General features: G+C 45.5%; 1 protein-coding gene across 1 annotated transcript; it reads right to left on the minus strand.

Moving 5' to 3' along the window:
• Nucleotides 1–468: 468 nt before the first annotated feature.
• LOC147116522 (uncharacterized protein F13E9.13, mitochondrial) lies at nt 469–24,894 on the minus strand. Its single transcript, XM_085991549.1, has 6 exons — nt 24,515–24,894; nt 24,358–24,440; nt 19,262–19,442; nt 17,964–18,114; nt 3,377–3,504; nt 469–1,046 (listed from the first exon to the last, which is right to left on the minus strand). The coding sequence occupies exons 1-6, from the start codon at nt 24,585–24,587 to the stop codon at nt 856–858; spliced, it is 807 nt and encodes a 268-aa protein (XP_085847675.1). The 5' UTR covers nt 24,588–24,894; the 3' UTR covers nt 469–855.
• Nucleotides 24,895–24,897: the final 3 nt, after the last annotated feature.

Genomic DNA, 24,897 nt, shown 5'->3' on the forward strand with positions numbered 1-24,897 from the left:
AAGAAAACATTTGAAAACAGTTAGCTAGTTGCCTGTTTGAAGTAGAATGCTGGAACTGAGATTAGGTAATAAGACTGCATATTAAGTAGCAACATCAAGGCGGTCTTGCCCCAGCTGTGTGGCACACCAATTATCCCCTGTTGGAACAACCCACATGGATTCATATTGGTTGCCGTGTTCTTACCATTTAGATTACCAGTTTTGAGAAGCAACTGAAGGCAATACTACATTTTACGAGAGAAATTATGCATAATGAGATCCATACCCTAACACCACGTCCTGGCATTCCTTAACAACCACATTTTCGCAAAAGTCAACAATGGGGATTGTTTTAGCATGCAATGGATGAACATTTATAGCCCAACTGGCCTTATTAATTGCATAGGTTATTCCCTTAGTTATATTTGTAGCTTCGGATCATGTTTGTGTGGATTTAATGCAAATTATTAGTAGTCTTGAAGCAAAAGCAACAATCCTTTAGACTTTAATTCTGATGACTGGTATACACTTAAATCACCATAACCTGTACTTTTTCTTTGCAGATTCTAAGTGATGTGCTGTATTCCAACACTTTCTATTTTTATTTCAGTTATTCATGTTGTTTATGTACATCACATTTTACATTAAAAGAAAAATCATATTGGTGATTCAAACTGCACCATATGCTACAAATAACAGACGAGAGTCAAATTCATCAAAAAAATGTAGAACATTAGAACAAAAAACATTCATCAAAAAATAACTGATGTGGGAGCATCAATAATGTGTTAAATTTGTTAAAAGTACAGGTAAAACTATCAGATTTGTTTCATCACATAACTGTAGATATACTTGCAAAGTATTGTGTTAAATGTTTTATTTCCTGAGTTGATGCATCTTAGTCATAAATTTCTTAATCCGTTCAGAATCAACTTCATTGGCCCAGTATCCTTCTTTCTTGAAATATGAACCAATAATCATGGCGTCTGTATCCATGTACTGCTCCATGTTTTCATAGGTCACACCAGAGCCAACGAGGACTGGAATCCTTACAGCCTGTTTAACCTCTGTAAGAAAAGCCAGAGAAGCAATTAAAATAGACAAAAATCTTAAATCCCTTGGTATTTACAATCCATACGTTATAACTTGTATATTGCAGTGTTAAATTCACTGTATGCTGCAAAACACAGAATGGAATCAACATCACAAAAAAAAATGCAGAACACAAGAATTCAGAACAACTTACATTTCTATAGCATTTTCATTTAATGAAACAAAACATCCCAAAGTACTTTACTGGGGGAATGGTGGACACTGAGCAGGAAGTAGGAGGGAAGTTAGAGGAGGAAACCGAAGGCTCAGTCAAAGTACAAGGAACAGCTAAAGAAAACTAAGGCTGCTATTAGATTAACTAAAAGGATAATGGAAAAGAGGATTGAAGATAATTGTGGAAGTAATAAGAAAAGCTTTTTCAGTTATGTGAAGAGTCAGAGAACTGTCAAAGACTGTATCGGGTCAGGTCATGTTACCAAGGACAGGTTACGAAGGACTCACAGGGTATGACGGAAATATTAAATGAGCACTTTGCATTGGTCTTCACTTTTGAAGACGATGCTCAACTCTTAGAATTTAATGATGATGTTAATAATAAAACGAATAATATTAACAGACGAACATATTGTTTTAGATAGAATTAAAAGAACCTGAAAATAGATAGAGCAGTCAAGCTGGATGATATCCATCCGAGGGTCCTCAGGGAGATGGGACACATGCTGTGCGAGCCCCTTGCCCGTAGTTATAATAGCTCACTGCACTCTGGGACGGTTTCCATAGACTGGAAGAAGCTAATGTAGTCCCCGTCTTTAAAAAAGGAGACAAGACTATAGGTAACTATAGGCCTATTAGTTTGACATCAGTAATAGGAAAGATGCTTGAGGGACTCATTAGGGATGCAATATATGATTACTTAGATAGAGGGGAGCAAATTACAGACACGCAACATGACTTCAAAAAAATGTCATGCCTTACATTTTTTGAAGAAGTCACCAAGATGGTGGATGAGTGAAGCCCAGTAGACATTGTCTACTTGGACTTCTAAAAAGCTTTTGACAAGGTACTGCACAAGAGGGTTCTCTACAAGATTGTTCTCTAATATATTGAGTTGGATTGGGAACTGGATAGAAGGTCGCAGGCAGGAAGTAGTTATAGATGGATTTGGATCTGTTTGGAGCCCGGTCACCAATGGTGTTCTGCAGGGTTTGGTGTTGGGGCCATTGCTCTTTACTATTTTTATTAATGATCTGGATGTAGGTGTTGGGAGCATGATCTGCAAATTTGCAGATGATACTAAGATTTGTGTGAGTATTAGGACTGTAGATGATGTTCGACTGTTTCAGGCGGATCTTGATGTGTTGGGGGATTGGTCTTGTGACTGGCAAATGATGTTTAACTTGTAAAAGTGCAGTGTTATGCATGAGGGCAGGGTGAATGCTGAACATGCATACACCCTTCAAAGAAAAGCATTAAAGCAGGTGGCGAACAAAAAAGATCTGGGCATTTTAATGCAGAGATCACTTAGATACTAAATGCACAAATCTTAGAATCACCTGCAAGAGCAATGCCGTGAAGCGATAGCTAGAGCGAATAGGCTGTTGGAGTGCATTTATAGGACAATTGGCTATAAGATGAAGCATATTATTTTGTCCTTGTACAGGACATTGGTTAGGCCTGTTAGAATACGGTGTCCAGTTTTGGTCTCTAAACATGGTTGATATTGAGGCTTTGGCTGCAGAGGAGGGCCATTAGACTAATTTCCAGTTTAAAGCATTATAGTTATCAAGATAGGCTAAAAGAGTTGGAACTCTACACTTTAGAGAAGCGTAGACTATGGGGTAATCTGATCAAGGTTTATAAGATAATGAAGGGAATAGATTGTGTCCGAGTTGACAGTTTGTTTCAATTGAATAGGTTAGGGAGAACCAGGGGTCACAATTTTAAGTTGTACAAGGCCAGATCTAGGTTAGATGTCAGGAAGTGGCACTTTCCCCAGAGAATAGTGGACCTCTGGAACAGGCTGCTGGATTGTTCGATGAGTTCCTTTAAGCAAGAGCTGGACCTGGACCTGTTTCTGGCTGGGGCAGAGAACAACTCTTACAAAAGGCAGGTACTGCATAGAATTATCAGGGCCAGAGTAATCTCCTGGACTAATTTCGATTGCCATGGGGGGTCGGAGAGGAATTCCCCCCCAAAATTGGCCTGGGTTTTTATTTATATGTTTGAGAAGGCTTTTGAAGGTGGAGAAGAAAGGTAGCGAGGTGTTCTTAACTTTTTTTTATTTACACTACAAGAAAACTGTTAGAAGCTAAGAGCCAACAGCAATCCACAAATAGTTCCATACCTTTCAGCTCCTCAGGATTTGCCGGTATCCCAGTGGCTATTCCCGTTAGTATGACTCCATCAGACAGGAAGAACTCAGCAGCCCTGGCTGTCTCTGATAAACTGACATCTGATGTCACGGCATGTGAGCTGAAAAGACACCAAGGCCTGTTAGTGCATCTCACCAAAACATAGTAAACTATTACAATGTATTACTTCAGATAGAACACGTCAATTTTAACACCAACACGCAAAAGATCAATGGGGAAAAAATGAAGCCAGGAACATAGAAAAGCAAAATACCATGCAAGACGATGCAACCCATCTAGGTGGTAGCAAAAACTGATATATTTCAATCACCCACTACTTATCCAATTCTTCCTTAATCTTTTTCACACTAGCTGCCTCCACTGTCTCCCTCACCAATCCATTCCAACACATTCACCACTCTGCAGAAAGTAGTTAAATATAAACTGTCTGTACATCTTCCCTTTTCTAAGATTAAGCCCATGTCTACTGGTTGTAGAGTTTGTGCCATTTCCATATTATTTGCTTTCAATTTATTTATTCCTTTAAGAATCGTGGATATTTAAATGATATCTGCCCTATGCCTAAGGAATCCTAGCCTAAGGAATCCTAGCCTCTTCAACCACTCCTCACAGCTCAACTCCTGCTAGATACGAGTTTGGTTTCTCTTTTCCAGATTGCTTCCAACATCTGGATATCCTTTTGTAGTACGACAACCAGAATTGTACAGAGTACTCGAGGCACGGTTGTACTGATGCCTTCTGTAGACTCACCATCACCTCCTGGAAGCTGTGCTTTATCCTTTGGATATACATTCCAAGATCTGGTTAGCTTTCCTTGCTGCAGTCGGACACTGCACTGATGGTTTCAGTGAGCTATCCACCAATACAGGAGAGAGAAGTTTCTCTCCTGTACTGTGTTCTGCAGCCTAAAGCAAGATTTGCATTTATATAGCGCATTTCAATTCCTCAGGACGTCCCAAAGCACTTCACAGCCAATGAAGTACTTTTTGAAGTGTGGTCTCTGTTGTAATGTAGGCAAACGAGGCAGCCAATTTGCACACAGCAAGGTCCTACAAACAGCAATGAGTTAGATGACAAGATAATCTGTTTTAGTGATGTTGACTGAAGGATACATATTGTCCAGGATACCGCGAGAACTCTCCTGCATTTCTTCTGACAGAGCTATGGGACTTTTTATTTCTACCTGAGCAGGCAGATGGGACCTTGGTTTAATGTCTCATGTGAAAGATAGCACTTCTGACAGTACAGCATTCCCTCACTACAGCACTGAAGTGTCAGCTTAGATTATTTACTCAAGTCTCTGGAGTGGAGATTAAATCCACAACCATCTGACTCAGAGGCGAGAATGCTACCACTGTGCCATGGTTGACATCTTACAGCCATTTAATTTATACTCCCACTGTTTATTTCCCTTTCCCAGTCTCATTACTTAGTATTTATGTAACAGCTTGGTTCAGCGGTGGCATTGTCACTCAAGTTAGAAGGTAATGAGCTCAAGCCACACTCCAGTACGGAGCACATCATTGAATCTGGCACTTCAGTACTGAGGAAGTGCTGCATTGTCAGAGGTGTCATCTTTCAGATGGGACTTTAAACCGCCACGCCATATGCCATATGCCTGTTCAAGTGAATGAATCAGGTTCCATGGTACTATTCACAGAAAAGCTGTGGATGTTTCCTGGTGTCCTGGCCAATACTTAATGCTTAACCAACACCATCAAAAAAGAGAGATTGAGTGGCCATTCAATTTATTTGCAGTTTGCAAATTAGCTGCTGCGTTTGTCCACACAATAGTCATTCCTTGGCCGAGAACAGAGAAGGCGCTGTATAAATGCAAATTCTTTATTTTACCCATTTTAAAATCCACTTGCCACTCATCAGCCCAACTTCCCAGATCGCTTTGTGTTGGTCCTATTCAACCCCGAATTGAGCTTCCAACCCTATATCCACTCACTATCACAAAATGCTCCCCATTTCCACCTCTATAACATTTCCTGCCACTGTCCCTGCCTCAGCCCATTTTCCATAAACTTCAGCTTATCTGAAAACCTTCTGCCTGTATTCTATCCCACACAAATCCCACTCACCCATCACCCTGTCCTTGCTGATCTACACTGGCTCCCACTCATCCAATGATTCCCAAATTCTCAGTGTCCTATGGCCAACAATCTTCAGCTGCTTCATGAATCTCCTTCCTTCCATCAGAAGGTCAGATGTGTAGCTGTTTGCTGATGATTCCAGTGTTCAGCTCCATTGGCAATTCTTCTGATAATGGCCCGTATTTTCCGATGCCAACTGGTGTGTATGAGCTGTGTACACACCCGTAGGGACATCAGAAATGCCGGTTTCAGGCATGCGAAGCGCATGCGCCGAAAACCGACAGTTCCAATCTGTCAGATCGGACGCCTGCCCCGGAGAAGGGCCTCTGCGGGTGGAGAGTTCTGCTTTCTGCAGAACCTCCGCCCGCTGAAAACCCTTAAAAATCTTACGCCTGGGCGTAAGGCCTGCTTTTACCAGCATAAGAGTTGAAAAAAAGTTAAAAAACAATGTTTCACTCATTTACAATTTTAAAATACCTTTAAAAAAAGGTAAGTTTATTTTTAGGCCCGTAAAAAACTTTAATTATTTTTTTCAAAAAATTAAATTGTTGTTTAAAATATTTTATTTAATTTTAACTCATTTTAAAAATGTGATGGTTTTTTCAAAATGTCTTTAATGTTTTACTGTGTTTTTGGGGTGATCTCCATTCATATATTTGACAGGTCAAAGTATGAAGGGAGATTCCCTTTTCCTATTGACTGGCCTGGCCCACGTGATCCCAGGGACGCTTGCGAACTGCATGCTCCTCTGGGATACGTGGGCCCTGCGCATTTCGACTGTGGAGAGGCCCAGGAGCAGAAATGTCTGGGCCTCGGGAGCCCTCAGGTAAGCTCGTAGACTTTTTTCTGATGGGGGCATCAGCACGCAGGAAGCCACCTATCGGAAATTATGGGCCATAGAAGCAGTCCATGCCCACATGCAGCAAGACCTAGATAACATCCAGGCTTGGGGTGATAAGTTGCATGTAACATTTGCGCCACACACGTGTCAGGCAATGACCATCTCCAACAAGATAGAGCCTAACCATGACATTCAAAGGCATGACCATCATTGAATCCCCCACCGTCAACATCCTGGGGGGGGGGGGGGGCGCGGGGTGTCACCATTGATCAGAAACTCAACTGCAACAGCCACATAAATGCCATGGCTACTAGAGCAAGTCAAAGGCTGGGTATTCTGGCGAGTGGCCCACCTGCTGATTCCCCAAAATCTCTCCACAACCTACAAAGCACAAGTCAGGAGTGTGATTGAATACTCTCCACTTGCCTGGATGGGTGCAGCTGCAACACTGAAGAAGTTCAACACCATCCAAGGCAAAGCAGTCTGCTTGATCAACACCCTATCCGCTCCCTCCACCACCAGCGTACTGTGACTGCAGTGTGTACCATCTATAGGCTCCACTGCAGCAACTCGCCAAGGCTTCTTCGGCAGCACTTCCCAAACCTGCAACCTCTTCCACCTAGCAGGACAAGGGCAGCAGGCACATGGGAACACCACCACCTCCAAATTCCCCTCCAAGTCACACACCATCCTGACTTAGAAGTATATTGCCGTTCCTTCATCGCCGCTGGGTCAATGAGACAGTAGTTAGAGGATGTATGGGCCCAGGGTGGGTTGTTTGAGCAGGAATTTTGATGGTGGCTTTGAAGGGAGAAAAGGATGGTGCTTGAGGAACAGTAGTAATTGACATGGTCAAGTTTTATTTTATTCGTTTATGGGATGTGGGTGTCGCTAGCAAGGCCAGCATTTATTGCCCATCCTTAATTGCCCTCGAGAAGGTGGTGGTGAGCCGCCTTCTTGAACCGCTGCAGTCGTGTGGTGAAGGTACTCCCACAGTGCTGTTAGTGAGGGAGTTCCAGGATTTTGACCCAGCGACGATGAAGGAACGGCTATATACTTCTAAGTCAGGATGGTGTGTGACTTGGAGGGGAACTTGGAGGTGGTGGTGTTCCCATGCGCCTGCTGCCCTTGTCCTGCTAGGTGGAAGAGGTTGCGGGTTTGGGAGGTGCTGCCGAAGAAGCCATGGCGAGTTGCTGCAGTGCATCTTGTAGATGGTATATAATGCAGTCATGGTACGCCGGTTGTAGTGTATGTCTCCGTCTACCTTTAAGAAAACCATTGTATGTAACCGTTCACCTTTAAGAGAACTATTTTAGGTGTGGCACTACTTTGTTGGCTTCTGTATACTGTAATACCGACGGTGACCACACCGGTATATAAGTGCTGTGTCAGGATTATTTGGCAGATTCGCCCTGACCTTCGAATAGTAAAGTCCTGTTTTAAGTTACTCTTGGAGTCTGTGCATTAATTAACTAAACAACCCACCGACTTTACAGTGGCGACGAGTCCGATCGTACCCTGCGGCAACAATACGTCCGAAGCAGTTAACGAGCGTCGAGAAGAGGCAACCGCCCTCGTCGTTCTGCTGGGAAGAAACTCGAGGCTGCAGAACTAGAAAGGAGGAAGAATTTAGAGACAAAGACTTCCATCAGCAACAGGCACTGACTGTCCCTTCTGCCACGGTGAGGAGTGAGCCGATCAGCACGAGAAGCAAGGCGGCCACGGTGACTGTGAGTAAGGGAAAGTAAAAAGAATAACCGGAGGATAAGGGCGGTGCACTCGACCACGGTCGAGGGGGAAAGGAGCCGGACAGAAGTCGGGCCCAGAGGCGCTGAGGCTGGGGCAGCGTGGAGCAAGGAAGCCGCGGTACAGACAGGCTGGGGGACGCAACGGCGTCGTGAGACAGCTAGACCGCGACCGGCGAAAAAGGCCGGGCAGCAACCGAAGCCACGAAGCGCTGCGACCGGGAACGTAGGCGCGGGAAGAGATAAACTCAGCCGCAGCCGGGGAGGGAAGCACCGGACTGCGAGAGGGCTGGGAGGCGCGATTGGGAGCCGAGCGAGCGGGAGAAGCAGAGCCGACCAAGGGAGACTGAGCGAGAGCCAGTCCAGCGGCTGAAACTGTTCTCCGTCAACGGGGTGTACCCAGCGCCGGTAGAGCCGAGCGAGCGGGAGAGAGACAGAGCCCGAGCAAGGGGAACTGAGCGAGAGCCAGCCCAGCGGTTGAAACTGTTCGCCGTCAACGGGGTGTACCCAGCGCCGGTTGCCCTGCCGAGAAAAGGGAAAGCACTGAAGCCGACGCGCAGGCTGTGAACCTGAAAGCCAGCGGCCGTTGCCCGTGGGGAAAGTGTACCCCTCCCGCCAGGGGAAGAAACGCGGGAAGCCGCCATTAGGCGGAGAAGAAGACAGAAGCGGGGAACCGCCATTGAAGTGGGCGGGGAGAGAAGATAAGCGTGGGAAACTGCCATCTTCGCGGGAACCGCCATCTTGAAAAAAAAAGAAGAAAATTTAAAGAAATAATCCGTGGTGTTATCAGGAAGAGAGGAAGATGCTTAAGCGTGGTAACATCAACAATTTTAATTCCGTGGTAGAAGACTGGGCCACGTATGTGGAACGCATTGAGATCTATTGTGAGGCCAATAAAATAGAAGAAGATGACAAAGCTATAACCTTGCTAAACTCGATGGGCGTGAAGACATACAGGCTCTTGAAGCATCTACTATCACCGGCTAAACCGGCGGATCAGACTTTCGATGATATTGTGGCTGTTCTGAAGGATCACTTGAACCCCACACCGTTGATGTTGGTAGAACGATTCAAATTCTATGCGAGAACGCAACGGAAAGACGAAAGCAACGCAGAATACTTGGTCGAACTGCGTAGACTAGCAAAATACTGCCAGTTTGGAGGGAATCTGACAGAGGCATTGCGAGACAAGTTCGTGTGCGGATTGGTAAAGGAAGGAACGCAAAAGCGACTACTCGAAGAGAACGACCTTACACTTGACAGGGCTGTCCTTATTGCAGCATCGCACGAAGCCGCAGCGAAGGGAACTGCGGAAATGCAGCTAAAGACAGCGGCACTCAGTGTGGATCAAATTACCTCGACAACAACAAAATGCTATCGTTGTGGGAAGACAACACACGACCAGAACCAATGCTGGTTTAAGAACCAGGAATGTAGGAAATGTGGCAAACTGGGTCACATAGCTAAGGTATGCCGGTCAGGGAAGAAGACCAACAACCAAAGGACCAACAACCAAAGGAAGCCATCACAGGAAAAGTACAAGGTACACAAGGTGGCTGAGAAGAGTTCAGACGAACAGAATTCGGACTCAGACCCAAACGGCCAGGAGCTGGGTAGTCTGAGAATTCACAATGTGAGTAAGGAAGCTGACCTACAAACTATCTGGGTCATGCTAAAAATAGCTGGAGTCCAAGTGAAAATGGAGTTGGACACTAGATCAGCTCTATCAGTCATAAATCGAAGGGATTACCACCAGCTATTCTCACATATACCCTTAAGAGATACCAAGTTCGTATTGCAGACATACACGGGGCATAAAGTATACCCCATGGGAAAGATAAGAGTCAAGGTGAGAGATAGGGGTAAAGAACACCCAAGAATGAACTTATACGTACTACCTGAGGGAGGACCACCACTTCTAGGACGGGAGTGGATCAAGAAAATAGACATGGAATGGCACTATCTAAAAGCCATAACGAGTGAGGACTCGGTGCAGACAATCAGCTCAGATTCTGAATCGGATGACGATAAGACCAACCCAAATGTGAAAGACAAGGCTAAAATGGACTTGCCGACTAAGGTTGGAAAAACGAAGGCATGCAGAAAGGCTTATGCTCCAGAGAAGAACAAAGTTTCAGAACAGATCTCCACCAAACAACGACAACATAGTTTGACAGAGAATTCTGAGTCTGTTCAGTTTAAGGACATATCCATGACGGAAGAACACCGAGCTCGGACTCAACTTTATTTCAAATCACGACAACAATTAGAACAATTGAGTTACCGTCTCGTACAAGAGATGAAAACAATGAAAAAGTTCTATGACACCGAATGGGAGAATCTGGAAAGACAACAGAAGCAGCTAGCTCAAGCAGAGAGCGACCATAGAGCCATCGTGACCAATCACCGATCACATCTCCCTTATGATGTTCAGGAGTTAGAATATTTGCAGAAAGAAGCAAATGAAGAGGAATCTTCAGGAAGCCAGGATTTTATTCCAGTTCTTCTCTATGACTCCTTACAAGCAGAGTTTGAGAAGTTGAAGGAACAGTATGAACAGGCCCAGGCTACAATCCTGGAGGGGGTTAACTCGGCAACCTCCGAAAAGCTAGTTTCAGTGGAAGCATATGAGCAACTAAAGGTTGAACATGAACAAGAAGTCCAAAGGCTGCAGGAAATTCTTAATGAGCTCAAGGCCAAGACAGACTCATCGGTAGAAGTTCCATCCATAGATGAGAAATTAGAGGTGAAAGACATGGCAGAACATGAAAGTCAAGATGTCCAAGAACTCATAAAAATATTGAAGGAAACCCAAGACAAATATGAGGCGGCAATGACCGAGGTTCAACAACTTGAAGAACAGATTCAACTGGGAATTCTTTCAGTGGAAGAAAAGGCAACTGTAAGAAACACAGAGACTGTAAGAATGGCCCCTGAACATGAGCTAGAGGGCATCAAGGCGCAACTTCTCCCGAGCGCTTAAAGCCAAAGTACAAGAGGAAAAAAAGGTGAAAGCATTGGAGGAAAAGGTGGATGAAATGGAGAAGACTCTGATCCACAGGGTCCCCGTGGAAGAGTTAACGGTCAGCCAACTCCTTCATATGCTGAGAGACAAGACTCTGCAAGGGGAACCATTTGAACACGAGCTTCAATCTTCAAAGGGAAGGGGTTCGGAGCTCTCAAAAGTTTGGGGAATAGTTGAGGTTGCAACACAGATTTTACGGGGCTGTCGAAAGTATGCTGAATCACGTCAATGTGAACTACAGAATGTTGAAACAGCTGCTCCAGTAGAAGGATTGAATAGCCCGATCAATCAATCCCCGATGGAAGGGGAAGTATTGGAATCACAAATGAGGTCATTAGTGAAGGATTGGCAGGAAACCCAGGAAGAGCGGGATGAATATGAACGCATGAAGAAGTCTCTTCAGGAAAGATGTCTAGGGAGGGAACAACAGTCGGCTAACGTCCGGTTGGGTAAGGAAGAAGTAGCAGGCCCTCTCGCTAGACTAGTTCAGGACGACACCGAATATTACCATGACCTGTTGAGTGACACGGAATATTACGAGGACTTGGTCTGCCCAGCTTGTGATGAAAACTCCCAAAGTGCAGAAATCAGGATGAAGCACTTAAAGTCTAAGGAACATAGGGAGATGGTGGCGCTACAGCTGGCAGCTGATAAGGGAGCCCCGAGAGTCTCCAAGAAGCAGAAAAGAAAAAGACAAAGCAGAAAGTGATAACCATCTAAATCATTATCACTTCTACCAGATCATGTACGTGGGCCCTACGAAGGGAGCCAAATCAGTTGGCAAGTAGGAAAAATTACCAAGGCAGTCCAGCTGTTTGTAAAAGTCAGCACTGCTGGTTCAGCAGGACGGAAGTTCAAGCTGTTAAGTCAAGGGAAAGACTATTGGATGAGTCACGCTAGCAATGTGAACCGGCTACACCACAGAGATGTTGTTCGGACCGAGTCAAGACCAGAGACTGAATCTGTGAACTGTTCCTGCAGAGACTGAATCTGTAAACTGTTTCCCGCATAGATTATACCTGTGAATTGTTTTACATGAAGTTGAATATATGTTATGTTTAATGGGGGACTAAGTATGTTGTAAGCTAAAAAAGGAGGATTGTAGTGTATGTCTCCGTCTACCTTTAAGAAAACCATTGTATGTAACCGTTCACCTTTAAGAGAACTATTTTAGGTGTGGCACTACTTTGTTGGCTTCTGTATACTGTAATACCGACGGTGACCACACCGGTATATAAGTGCTGTGTCAGGATTATTTGGCAGATTCGCCCTGACCTTCGAATAGTAAAGTCCTGTTTTAAGTTACTCTTGGAGTCTGTGCATTAATTAACTAAACAACCCACAGACTTTACACCGGTGGTGGAGGGAGTGAATGTTTAAGGTGGTATATGGGGTGCCAATCAAGCGGGCTGCTTTGTCCTGGATGGTGTAGAGCTTCTTAAGTGTTGTTGGAGTTGCACTCATCCAGGCAAGTGGAGAGTATTCCATCACTCCTTACTTGTGCCTTGGAGATGGTGGAAAGGCTTTGGGGAGTCAGGAGGTGAGACACTTGCCGTAGAATACCTAGCCTCTGACTTCCTCTTGTTGCCACAGTATTTATGTGGCTGGTCCAGTTAAGTTTCTGGTCAATGGTGATCCCCAGGATGTTGATGGTGGAGGATTCGGCGATGGTAATGCCGTTGAATGTCAAGGGGAGATGGTTAGACTCTCGCTTGTTGGAGATAGTCATTGCCTGGCACTTCAGTGGCGCGAATGTTACCTGCCACTTATCAGCCCAAGCCGGAATGTTGTCCAGGTCTTGTTGCATGTGGGCATGGATTACTTCATTATCTGATGGTGTGGAGATGCCGGAGTTGGACTGGGGTGGACAAATGTCCACTTCACCTGACGAAGGAGCAGTGCTCCAAAAGCTTGTGATTTCAAATAAAGCTGTTGGACTATAACCTGGTGTTGTGTGACTTCTTACATTCATTATCTGAGGAGTTGTAAATGGTGCTAAACACTGTGCAGTCATCAGCAAACATCCCCATTTCTGACCTTATGTTGGAGGGAAGGTCATTGATGAAGATGGTTGGGCCTAGGACACTGCCCTGAGGAACTCCTGTAGCGATGTCCTGGGGCTGTGATGATTGACCTTCAACAACCACAACCATTTTCCTTTGTGCTAGATGTGACTTCAGCCAGTGGAGAGTCCCCCCCCACCCCCCCCCCCCCGGATTCCCATTGACTTCAGTTTTACTAGGGCTCCTTGATGCCATACTCAATCAAATGCTGCCTTGATGTCAAGGGCAGTCACTCTCACCTCATCTCTGGAATTCAGCTCCTTTGTCCATGTTTGGACCAAGGCTGTAATGAGGTCGGGAGCCGAGTGGTCTTGGCGGACCCCAAACGGGGCATCATTGAGCAGGTTATTGGTGAGTAAGTGCCGCTTGATAGCACTGTCGATGACATCTTCCATCACTTTGTTGATGATTGAGAGTAGACTGATGGGGTGGTAAATGGTCGGGTTGGATTTGTCCTGCTTTTTGTGGCAGGACATACCTGGGCAGTTTTCCACATTGTCGGATAGATGCCAGTGTTGTAGCTGTACTGGAACAGCTTGGCTTAGGCGCGGCTAGTTCTGGAGCACAAGTCTTCAGCACGATAGCCTGGATGTTGTCGCGGCCCATAGCCTTTGCTGTATCCAGTACGCTCAGCCATTTCTTGATTATCATGTGGAGTGAATTGAATTGGCTGAAGACTGGCTTCTGTGATGGTGGGGACCTCAGGAGTGGATGTGGCAGGTCTGCAGAGCTTTGATCTGATCCGCTGATTGTGGGGTCGCTTAGCCCTGTCTATAGCATGCTGCTTCCGCTTTTTAGCATGGATGTAGTCCTGTGTTGCAGTTTCCCCAGGTTGGCACCTCATTTTTAGGTATGCCTGGTGCTGCTCCCGTCATGCTCTTCTACACTCCTTATTGAACCAGGGTTGGTCCCCTGGCTTGATGGTAATGGTAGAGTGAGGGATATGCCGGGCCATAAGGTTACAGATTGTGGTGGAACAGAATTCTGCTGCTGATGGCCCACAGCGCCTCATGAATGCGCAGTTTTGAGCTGCTAGATCTGTTTTGAATCTATCCCATTTAGCACGGTGGTAGTGCCACACATGGTGGAGGGTGTCCTCAGTGTGAAGATGGGACTTTTGTCTCCACAATGACTGTGCGGTAGTCACTGCTACCAATGCTGTCATGGACAGATAGATTGGTGAGGACGAGGTCAAGTAGGTTTTTCCCTCGTGTTGGTTCTCGCACCACTTGTCGCAGGCCTTCAGGACTCGGTGTAGTGGTGCTACATTGACGTCCCCCACCCAGAGTACATTCTGTGCCCTTGCTACTCTCAGTGCTTCTTCCAAGTGGTGTTCAACATGGAGGAGTACTGATTCATCAGCTGAGAGAGGGCGGTAGGTGGTAATCAGCAGGAGGTTTCCTTGCCTGTACTTGACCTAAAGCCATGAGATTTCTTGGGGTCCGGAGTCAATGTTGAGGACTCCCAGGGCCACTCCTTCCCAACTGTATGCCACTGTGCCACCACCCCTGGTGATGGAGGAGTTTGGGACATTGGCTGAAAGGTATGATTCTGTGAGTATGACTGTTAGGCTGTTGCTTGACTAGTCTGCGGGACAGCTCTCCCAATTTTGGCACAAGTCCTCAGATGTTGGTGAGGAGGACTTTGCAGGGTCGACTGGGCTGGGTGTGCTGGTGCCAAGGTCGATGCCGGGTGGTCCGTCCAGTTTTATTCTTATTATTGTGTTACGTAGCGGTTTGTTAACTAAGTGGCTTGCTAGGCCATTTCAGAGGGCAGTTAAGAGTCAACCACATTGCTGTGAGTCTGGAATCACATATAGGTCAGATTTCCTTCCCTAAAGGACATTAGTGAATCAGATGGGTTTTTACGACAATCCGATCGTTTCATGGTCATCATTACTGACACTAGCTTTTTATTCCAGATTTATTTAATTAACTGAGTTTGAATTCCCCAGCTGCCGTGGTGGGATTTGAACTCACATTTCTGGATCATTAGTCCAGGCCTCTGGATTACTAGCCCAGTGACATTACCACTACGCTACCATTCCCTTGTTAGATCTGGCATCTGACATCTAAGCCAGTTGTGCATCAGGTATACTTTGCGTTTGCACTTGTGATTTGAGGGAACAAAGATGGGAGCTATATAAAGGAGAGCAACAGAGGTAGGAGACAGTGATTGATTTGCTAGGAACAAGGGCATTGAAGGAGAGGTGAGTGATTAAGCAGGTCGACAGAAGCAGAAGTGTCATGATGGGTGGATGCGCAAACGTGAAGGAGTTGGCAATTTTTTTAGTGAATTTGTGAGGTAATAAGGGAAGTTTTTTCTATGAGTGGATGGTAAGAATAGTGTGATTAGAGGAGGGTAGGGGAAGAATGTGGTAAGCATCAATACAATTACAGCTACCACAAACCTCACTGTAGCTAACATCATCACATCAACCTGCATTACCAACAGCATTAACACACAATCAGTATCCACATGTACACTTACTTGGCACAGAAGATGAAACACTACAAATTAAAGAGGGAAAATTACCTAAACCCATTTCAGATTAAGATTTTGGCATAAACAAAAAGAGCACATGGCTATAGAGATGTCTGTCACCACTTTTAAGGCAAGATGATTGGCACAACATTAGGATAAGGAAGTAAGCATTTGGGGCTTGCAACATTCTATGGACTGCAAATCTTGGCAGGCTCCATTACTGAGTTACATGGCCTAGTGGACTCAAGACTGGCTGCAGTTCAGTCCATTACAGAGGTGGCATCAACCAACTTAAGGACTGAAATTCATTCAGTGACACATGGGTTACATGACATAAGGATTAGAATATGGAGACTGTCTTACAACAGTATCCAACCCTTGAGTGCTGATGTTAAATCAGTTTTCCATCTTGGTTTGCCCTATGTAAGGGCATGATTGCAAACTGATGTAACTGTGGCAGTATCAGGCATGAAGTCAACTTTCATTGTTACTCTGTATTCAATGTTAGTCAATCTCAGTAAGAAACTGCAGTCAGCAATTCAAGCATGTTTGCTGGAAGTTAAGGATGTCATCCAGACTGGTTCTAACCAGGTAGATAGCTAGCTTCACAACCTGACAACCATACTCACTGAAATCTTGGAATATAATAGGAAGGATGATAGATTTCAGTATTGTTTTAGACCATATAAATTCCAGAGTATTGGATCATATGACATACTTATCATTGTCTAGGCATTGAAGACAGACAGTCCAACTTACAAACTGACTACGATCTAGAAGGTTGACAATTATCTGTTCTTAACAATGTGCTGTGTAATTTATTCTATTTGGTTAATACACAACTATGGTGTTACATGTTTCTTCCACTGCTGAGTAATACAATCCACAGTATATTTATCTTTGCGCCAATTTTATCACCTCACCATCTTAAAAAAGCATCGATTGCTTCTTGGGGTATGATTTCAGAGATGCTGAGCTCCCTCTGATACCTTGCCCTGGTGAACCGAGATAACAAGCGTCTGCTGGCTATTTCAACCACAGACGCATCACAACTGAGCCCAATCCTGTCCTCAATCAACGTCCAAACACAGGCACAACCAGCAAGGAACATTGGCCAATTCCCCCTCCCTCTTCAAGTGCACTGACGCCAATTGCTGTGCTTCTACTTCCACCTCTGCTGAGGTCAACTAACTCACACAGGCAGGGATTGAACCTGGATTTGTTTCTAGTCTGTATGGCTCAGCTACTCCACTGCCTAAATCAGCTGAACCCACTCACATTGCAGATATTCAGATGAACTCAAGACCAAACCACATTCTGAGCCAGTCCTCAGTTAAGCATCGCATTCGCACAGGTTCATATTTTTTTTTAAATTGCATGTTGAAGTAACACTGCTGAAGCACAAGACATTGAGCTGATTCTTTTATGTTCTTAGCACATTCTGGAATATTTGCAAACATCTGAATAATATAACTTGAAATGTTACAATCACAAAAATTCCGCCTTTATTAATTATTGTGTCGATTTCCTGTGACGTTGCACATGGGGGTCAAAACCAAGTGCTGTCTTCAGGCAAAGCTGGGTTAGAGGACAGGGGATAATTGGTCCAGGGAGTGCAGACGCAACTTAGACCCATGTCAAAGTCAAATATTCTATTCTTATTATTTTAATACAATATTTTGAATTTATATTGTTAGTTGTACCCGAATACCAAAACATGCAGCGGTTTGAGAAGTAGAGCTGGTTGGAATATAGCAGTTTCTCTTTAGTATATGCTGAGGTGCTCGGAGATATAAAACTGAGACATCAAGACACCTGCACTGGTGGGAGAGTGTAATTACATCTGCCACGTTTACATAGGCAGTTTCCATTATAAATGTGGACACAGGAAATTATAATGGGAAAGTTGATAGAAAATGTACACAGATGCAAGATTTTTTTATGTATTATAGATGAGGTCTGATCACCCTGCCTTAATACCATTTTCACTGCTTTCACTCACCGTCTGTACAAGTTTATTGCCTTTAACATTTAACTGAACTACAGCACTAAAAAGTGGATACATAAAACTACTGCTAGCAGCTCAAATATTAATGGAACAAAGCCAACATAATTTGATTTTGAGAATGTACTGACCTAAATACTTGAGATAAAAAGAAAAAATTACAAATACTGAGAGGGTTAACCCATTTTTCAGCAGATGCGGATGGACCTGTTGAATACTTCTGTAGCTTGCAGTATATGTTTCATATAAACCAGTAAGTTAAGCATGGGCAGTAATCATTAGCATTTTCAGCAATACCTGTGTTTTTTTTTAATGTCAGTAAAGATTTGAATGTGCTCAGCTCCTATTTTCTTGCGGTATCTCAAAAGGTCACCAGCACATGCATCTAGAAAACCTTCATCTGCAATATGCGAGAACACAAAACCTTCAGCTCGAATAAAATCAGAATCTAGGAAAGATAATATGGTACTTCAGTCACAAAGTTTATTATGAGTATAGACATATTCTAAGTCAAAAAAAAAACTAGGAAAGAACAGCGGATTCAGACATCATCTTCCGCCACATTGTTTTATTGCCTACTAATTTCAAGCTGGCTTTTGCCCAGTCCATGATGCAGGGAGCTAGATGGGCTGACTGGCATTTTCATTTTGATCTTATGTTCTTTTACTGCCAGATTGCTGATACTTCAGAGAAGTCTGTGGCTGCGGAGAACAGAGAAGTAGCTTGATGGCTGGATTACAGAATGCAACTGGGCTTACAAGATATTGAGACACTCCGCTCCAGTAATAACTTCAGGGCATAGGTCTGGATATCCGGTCTTAATGTGTGGAACGACCCAAAGTTATCTTTCACACAGCAAGCAATTTTTTTGCTACATTCTCTTTTGACATGGTCAAGTTAGATCTGGCTTATACAGTTTATGCTAATGCTTCTTTATAGCTCCTTTTTAATAAAATGGGATGCCAACATTTATTTGTTGGCTAGGAACAGATTGCTCTTTCTGCTCTTAAAAAAAGGTCCATTTCATGGTTTAGGAACTATTAGCAAATTTTCTCAATCATCAAGAAGTTTTGCATATGGCATTTTGGAGTTGTTTCTCATGGAGTTTTTTTCCTATGATTAGCTGGAATCTCATCAAGAGGAGGATTTCATGGCATTTACAGCCAAAAAAACCCAATTTAAATTGGTTTGTCAGGCTTGTGAGACACAACAACTAGCTTGCACCCCAACAAGGGATGAACTTGACTACAGAAAATGTTAAGACTTTAGAAAAACAGGGCTACTCATCTCTACTCTTCTCCCCCGCCCTCCAACTTGAAGATTACATTTGGTTGTGACTACCTGTGTACAATACCCCAAGAAGTCGACTACTAATCATTTGAAATGTTGATTATCACAATTTCAAGGTTCACGAGTTATTACCAAAGTACTACAGTTAATTCTTACAAAGTACTACAGTTAATTCTTACAAAGGTAGGATAAGTAAAATTGAAGATTATTACTACATCTTATGATTAGATATTAACATCTAAATGCAAGTATTCTGTTCTTACTCGATTTGTGACTGCAAGGCAAATTTTTACTTATATACACACCTGCAGCAAGTGCAACTGCCATTGCTTGTTGATTGGCTGCAGAAAGGATCTGAACACCCAGAGGAAGGCTGGGACAGTAATGTCTCACAGCAGCACAAATAGCTGCCATGGCAGCAGTCACTTCTGGACCAACAGTCATGCTGTAAGGAATATCATGCATATTTTCCACAATCAGCCCATCCTTTGGAGAGTCAGATAAGTCCAGAAGAATTAGGTGAACAAATAAATATACTTCATCTTAAAGTAATGATCTTTATTTCATATCAACCAGTGTCATCATTTTGTACTGATTCAGTGAAAGTTCTTTCAAAGTCAAAAGTACTTAAAAAAAAATTACCAATTTTATAAATGATGATTAAATGTACATTTAAGAAAGTAACTAATCTGAGCCCATTTGACTTGAACCATTGTTCAGTTACTGTATGTTGATACCATTGGCAATGCACCTGAAGAATATAATTGAAGTTATTGCTAAAATAATTTCTAATTCTTTGGCCAGAATTTTCCGTACCTGGGCGGGCAGTCGCCGTGGCGGGTCACGACCTCGTTCCTGATTCCATGCCACTCCTCAGAGAGACTTTGTGTTAATGGGGCCTATTAAGGCCGCCCTATGCGTTACCTGGCCTAATTAAATGATTTGGGTCTGATGACGTCAGCGATGACACGTTTTCAGACGGAATATTTAAAGGAGCCATGGCCACATTGCATTTGGAGGTTCATCTAGGAGTGTGCACTGCACAATTGGACTGCTGCAAAGAGTGCCAAACGTGACTGCACCGAGACAGAGGGCTGCACCCAGGTCTCCAATGCCTCCCTCCACATGCTTGTGGAAGGAGTCAGAGCACACAGGGAGGTCCTCTTCCCTTCTAATGGGTGGAAGAGACCTCCACAGGAGACCAAACGAGCCTGGCTCCAAACAGCAGAGGATGTAAACAGCAGAGATGTGGTCAGGAGGAACTGGGTGCAGTGCCGGAAATGTTTCAATCATCTCAGGAAAGGTGGCAAGTACAAAGCCACACTCAACTTCATCCTGCTGTGCCTCTCATCACATCCCCATCACTCTGCCTTCCCAATCCTGCTGCTGCCCATCCTTACTCACACCAACTCTCTATCTACATTATCACATCCCCATCTGACTAGCCACCCCTCACACTCACCCTCATCCTAATGCAATCATACCAACTAACAACATACGAGGAGGCCACTTGGCTCTGGCACCCCACTCCATCATAAGTCTCCCTCTAAATATGTTATCCATCCATTCCTTACATTCATTCCATCACTCTCACTCAGCCTTCTCTTCTTTCCCTCCTTGCAGGAAAAGAGGGAGGGAGAGAACCGGAGGTGGAACTCCATCATTGGCAACCCTAACATCAGCAGAGGAGGCTCCCTTGGCGGTTTCTGGAGTTGCTGAGCAGCTGGAGGTAGGAGACAGAGAGAAAGGGACATCTCAGCAACCTGGTGTGAGAATTACATATCATTCAGCTAAATGGCATACATCAGTCACTCATATGGGGACCGATGTCAGCAGCCACTGAATGGTCATCATGAGCATAACGGTATCTATACCCATTCTTGATATGATGTATCTAACTCATCTCTTTACTCTTCCACAGGTCCATCAAGAGCACCCCTCCACTGTCCAGGAGGAAGAGGAAGACGGCTCCTCAGAGGAGCCTCCAGCCTCTGAAGGCGCACCGTCACCAGACATATGTGCACCCAGCACCAGCACAGATACGCACACCTCGGTGGGTCCCACATGAGAGAGTAGTGTTGTTACCTGGTGTGTTACAAGTCACAAGTGAGCAAGAGCAGATGGTGGAGACAGGGACAGCAGTGGAGACTCCTCGCTAGAAGGTGCAGGACGCTTCCCGCTCTGCTCAGCTGCATGCAGACGCTGAGCCTCGAGGACCATCCAGAAAGAGGGCATTCCTGGAGGTGCAGCAAGAAGTGCAGGAGGCTTTGACATGTTTTGTGAGTGTGATGTCTGCAAATGTGCAGAGAATGGAGGAGTCCATCTCCAACATGAGCACCACCGTGTCGCAGGCGATGGCGACTGTAGGCTCTTCCATGGATAGGGTGGAGCAGCTAATGCGCCACTCACTGGAGCACATGGTCTCTATGGAGAATAGATGGCTATCTATGGAGAATAGATGGCAGGCACTCATAGACCTCCTGTCTAGGAGGGATGTCAATGTAGACGTGGGTGCTCGCCAGCTCCTTGCTAGCAGGGAAGTCCGGGTGGCCCATGCGAGGGATGATGGTGAGAAGGCACATGGAAGTGTGGGCTCTTCTCAAAGTGCAGCTACTTCTCCCCCGTTGCCACCCCCTCAGTCAGAGCCCCAGATCGGATCGCGATAGCCGAGTCTGCCCCTGCATAGTTGCAGGAGCAGACTTTGGCGGGGCCATCAGAGGCTCCAAAACCCAGAGGACGTCCGCCAAAAGCGTCTAAGCAGTCGCAGCAGGGAAGTGAGCAGGCTGCCTCTACCTCTGCTGAAGCCACAGGGGTAGCACCTCGTAGAAGCACGCGTAAGAGAAAGATGAAACACAAGTAGATTCAGAAGAGTAGCCACTTGGGTGTTTTGTTAAATGATTCAGTAGAGTTTCCGTTACTGTAATGTCACACACAAAAATCTTTATTTTCACCACTTTCATGGACATGGACAAATTTGTGTGCACCTTTGGAAGTGGCTTAGTGAGCTGGAGTGAATGGTGAGACACAACGTTACCATCAGCAATGGTGGTCAGTGTGAAAGGAATGGCTTGGTCATTGTAGGGATGCTTTATGGTGTTGCTGTGGGGTGGTGGCAACATGGTGCAGCATGTGGCAGCCACATGGGTGTACTCTTTTGTGCTAATAAATAAACTGTAACTTAACTTAAAACATTAAATGAAACTTAATAAATTAAATTAAAATTCATTGCCAGTGGTGATAATGCACTCCAGTCCCCGCAGCGCCCACCCGTCACGGAAAGCCTCAAGCATGCCAGCGGACACTGCGTGCTCCATCTCCAGGGCCACCCGGGCGCAAACATGGCCGCGGAAGAGGCAGCAATCGGGTCGAACGACCCCCTCGACCGCCCGCTGCCTGGACCAATTGATGGCTTTTTTGGCCAGGCCCAGGAGCAGTCCCACGAGGAGGTTCTCCGATCTGCCCGCTCCCCTCCGCACCGGGTGACCAAAGATCAGGAGCGTGGGACTGAAGTGCAGCCAAAAATCGAGGAGCAGCCCCTTCAAGTAGTGAAAGAGGGGCTGCAACCTCTCACACTCCATGTAAACATGAAACACGGACTCCTCCAGGCCGCAGAAAAGGCAGGCCATATGGGTGTACTCTTCTTGATGGGGGTGGATAAATAAATTGACTGTAAATTAATAAAACTTTAAAGAAAACTTAACAAATTAAATTAAAATTTGAATGTCCGGGTTGATAATGCACTCCAGTCCCCGCGGCGCCCACCGGTCGCGGAATGCCTCAAGCGTGCCGGCGGACACCGCGTGCTCCATCTCCAGGGCCACCCGGGCGCGAACATGGCCGCGGAAGAGAGGCAGGCAATCGGGCCGAACGACCCCCTCGACCACCCGCTGCCTGGACCATCTGATGGCTTTTTTGGCCAGGCCCAGGAGCAGTCCCACGAGGAGGTCCTCCAATCTGCCCGCTCCCCTCCGCACCGGGTGACCAAAGATCAGGAGCATGGGACTGAAGTGCAGCCAAAAATCGAGGCGCAGTCCCTTCAAGTAGTGAAAGAGGGGCTGCAACCTCTCACACTCCATGTAAACATGAAACACGGACTCCTCCAGGCCGCAGAAAAGGCAGGCCATATGAATGTAATGCATAAAGTTAAGTAAATCTGGCCATGATGAGCCCATCCCTGGCCTCTCTGGCAGCAATGTGCTTGGCTGCTGGTGGGATCTGCACCACAGCTTCCTCCTGCTCCTTCTCCTCCTCTGACGAGGCTGTGCGCTCACTGTCTTGCTCCTCATGCAGCGCTAATCCTTGCTGCTGCACTATGTTGTGCAGGGCGCAGCAGACCACGATGATTCTGGAGACCCTGGCTGGTGCGTACTGAAGGGCTCCTCCAGATCTGTCAAGGCATCTGAAGCACATTTTCAGCATGCCTATTGTCTGCTCTATGGCACATCTGGTGGAAATGTGGCTTTCATTTTGTCTCTCCTGGGCCTCAGTACTTGGCCTCCTCAAAGGTGTCATGAGCCACCTTTGCTGTTATTTATATCTCTCCCAGTCCCCAGGATCTACACTACTCTTTGCAATTTTGTATGCTCTTTCCTTTAGTTTATGTTATCTCTCACCTCTTTTGTCGACCATGGCTGTTTTATTTGATATAAGTAGAGCTCTTGCTCCTTAGGGGTATATACTGGTCCTGTATTAAGCTAAATTTTTCCGACTGTCCATCTGTAGTTTTACTCAATAACTGTTTTGACCAGTTTGCTGTTGTCAGTCTCTCCCTCATCCTGGTAAAGTTTGCCTTAACAAAATCTAGAATCTTAGTAACTGTATTATGTTTCTCTTTTTCAAACCGAACATTGAATTTGATCATATTATGATCACAGTTCGATAAATGTTCCCTTACTGTTAGATTAACTAAATCTGGCTCATTACTCTTTAATAAATCTAGTATGGCCTGCTCTCTTGTTGGTTCTAGAACATATTGTTGCAGAAAACTATCTTGAATGCAATGAAGAAATTCACTACCTTTCTGACGTGAGCTACTCTACTCTTCCTAGTCTATACGAAAAGTAAAGTCTCATATTAAAACTGTGCTTTTGCGATCAGGTGACCTGTAGACAACTCCCATTACAGTTTTAAGTCCTTTCTTATTCCTCAATTCTAACCAGAGTCTATTCGGAAATGAACAAAACTCAAGGACACGAGTGGGGAAGCAAAGAATGTGAAGCGTTTGCGACACGACAGATTACAGTTCTTTACAATTTCACAAACTATTGGATCCTTTCCACGTTTAGTTTAGTGCGTTTTCAGGTGTGGATATAATGCAGGAAAAAAAATAAAGCGGATATCAGGCATCAAAGTCAGTGGTTAGAGGAGCGTGTCGCACGGTTTAAACAGTCGAGATACTTACGATGCCGGCATCGGTGTACACAGCCGCTTCCTGACAGGCCTTCTTGGTTATCTGAGACAGCGACAACCCGTGGAGAGGAGCCCCTGAGTGAGAGAACACAGACAGTGAGACCGTGACTGAAGAGTGCCGGCCGGTGGCTCCTTGGGCTCGGGCTCACCTGGCAGCGCCCGCACATGCACCATCCCCAGCACAACGCAGCGAACGCGGCCCCACAGCTGCTGCAATCTCATGGCGGCCCAGGGCTAAGTTCCGGCTGAGTCGATCTGCTGGAGCCGTCCCGTCCCCTCTCCTCCCCCCTACGAAGACAGCGGTCGCGGGCTCCGGAGTCTGGCGGACAGCGCTGGAGCGACTCAGGGCCGAAGGACGGGTTTTCGTGGCCCTTTGTTTACATTCAGAGGCCGGGCACACGCTGCCGGGGCACCACTTCCACGACCGGCCCCGCCCGCACGGCGATCCAAGCCAGGCTGTCTGCGGCCAATCAGGGCCCGCGCGCGAGGGGCTGGGAGGCGGGGCCTGGTGACCACTTCCTCCGGTGGAGAG

This window comes from Somniosus microcephalus, chromosome 6, assembly GCF_052327205.1.
Source record: "Somniosus microcephalus isolate GS21.2 chromosome 6, FLI_Smic_1.0, whole genome shotgun sequence".
Classification (NCBI taxonomy): domain Eukaryota; kingdom Metazoa; phylum Chordata; class Chondrichthyes; order Squaliformes; family Somniosidae; genus Somniosus; species Somniosus microcephalus.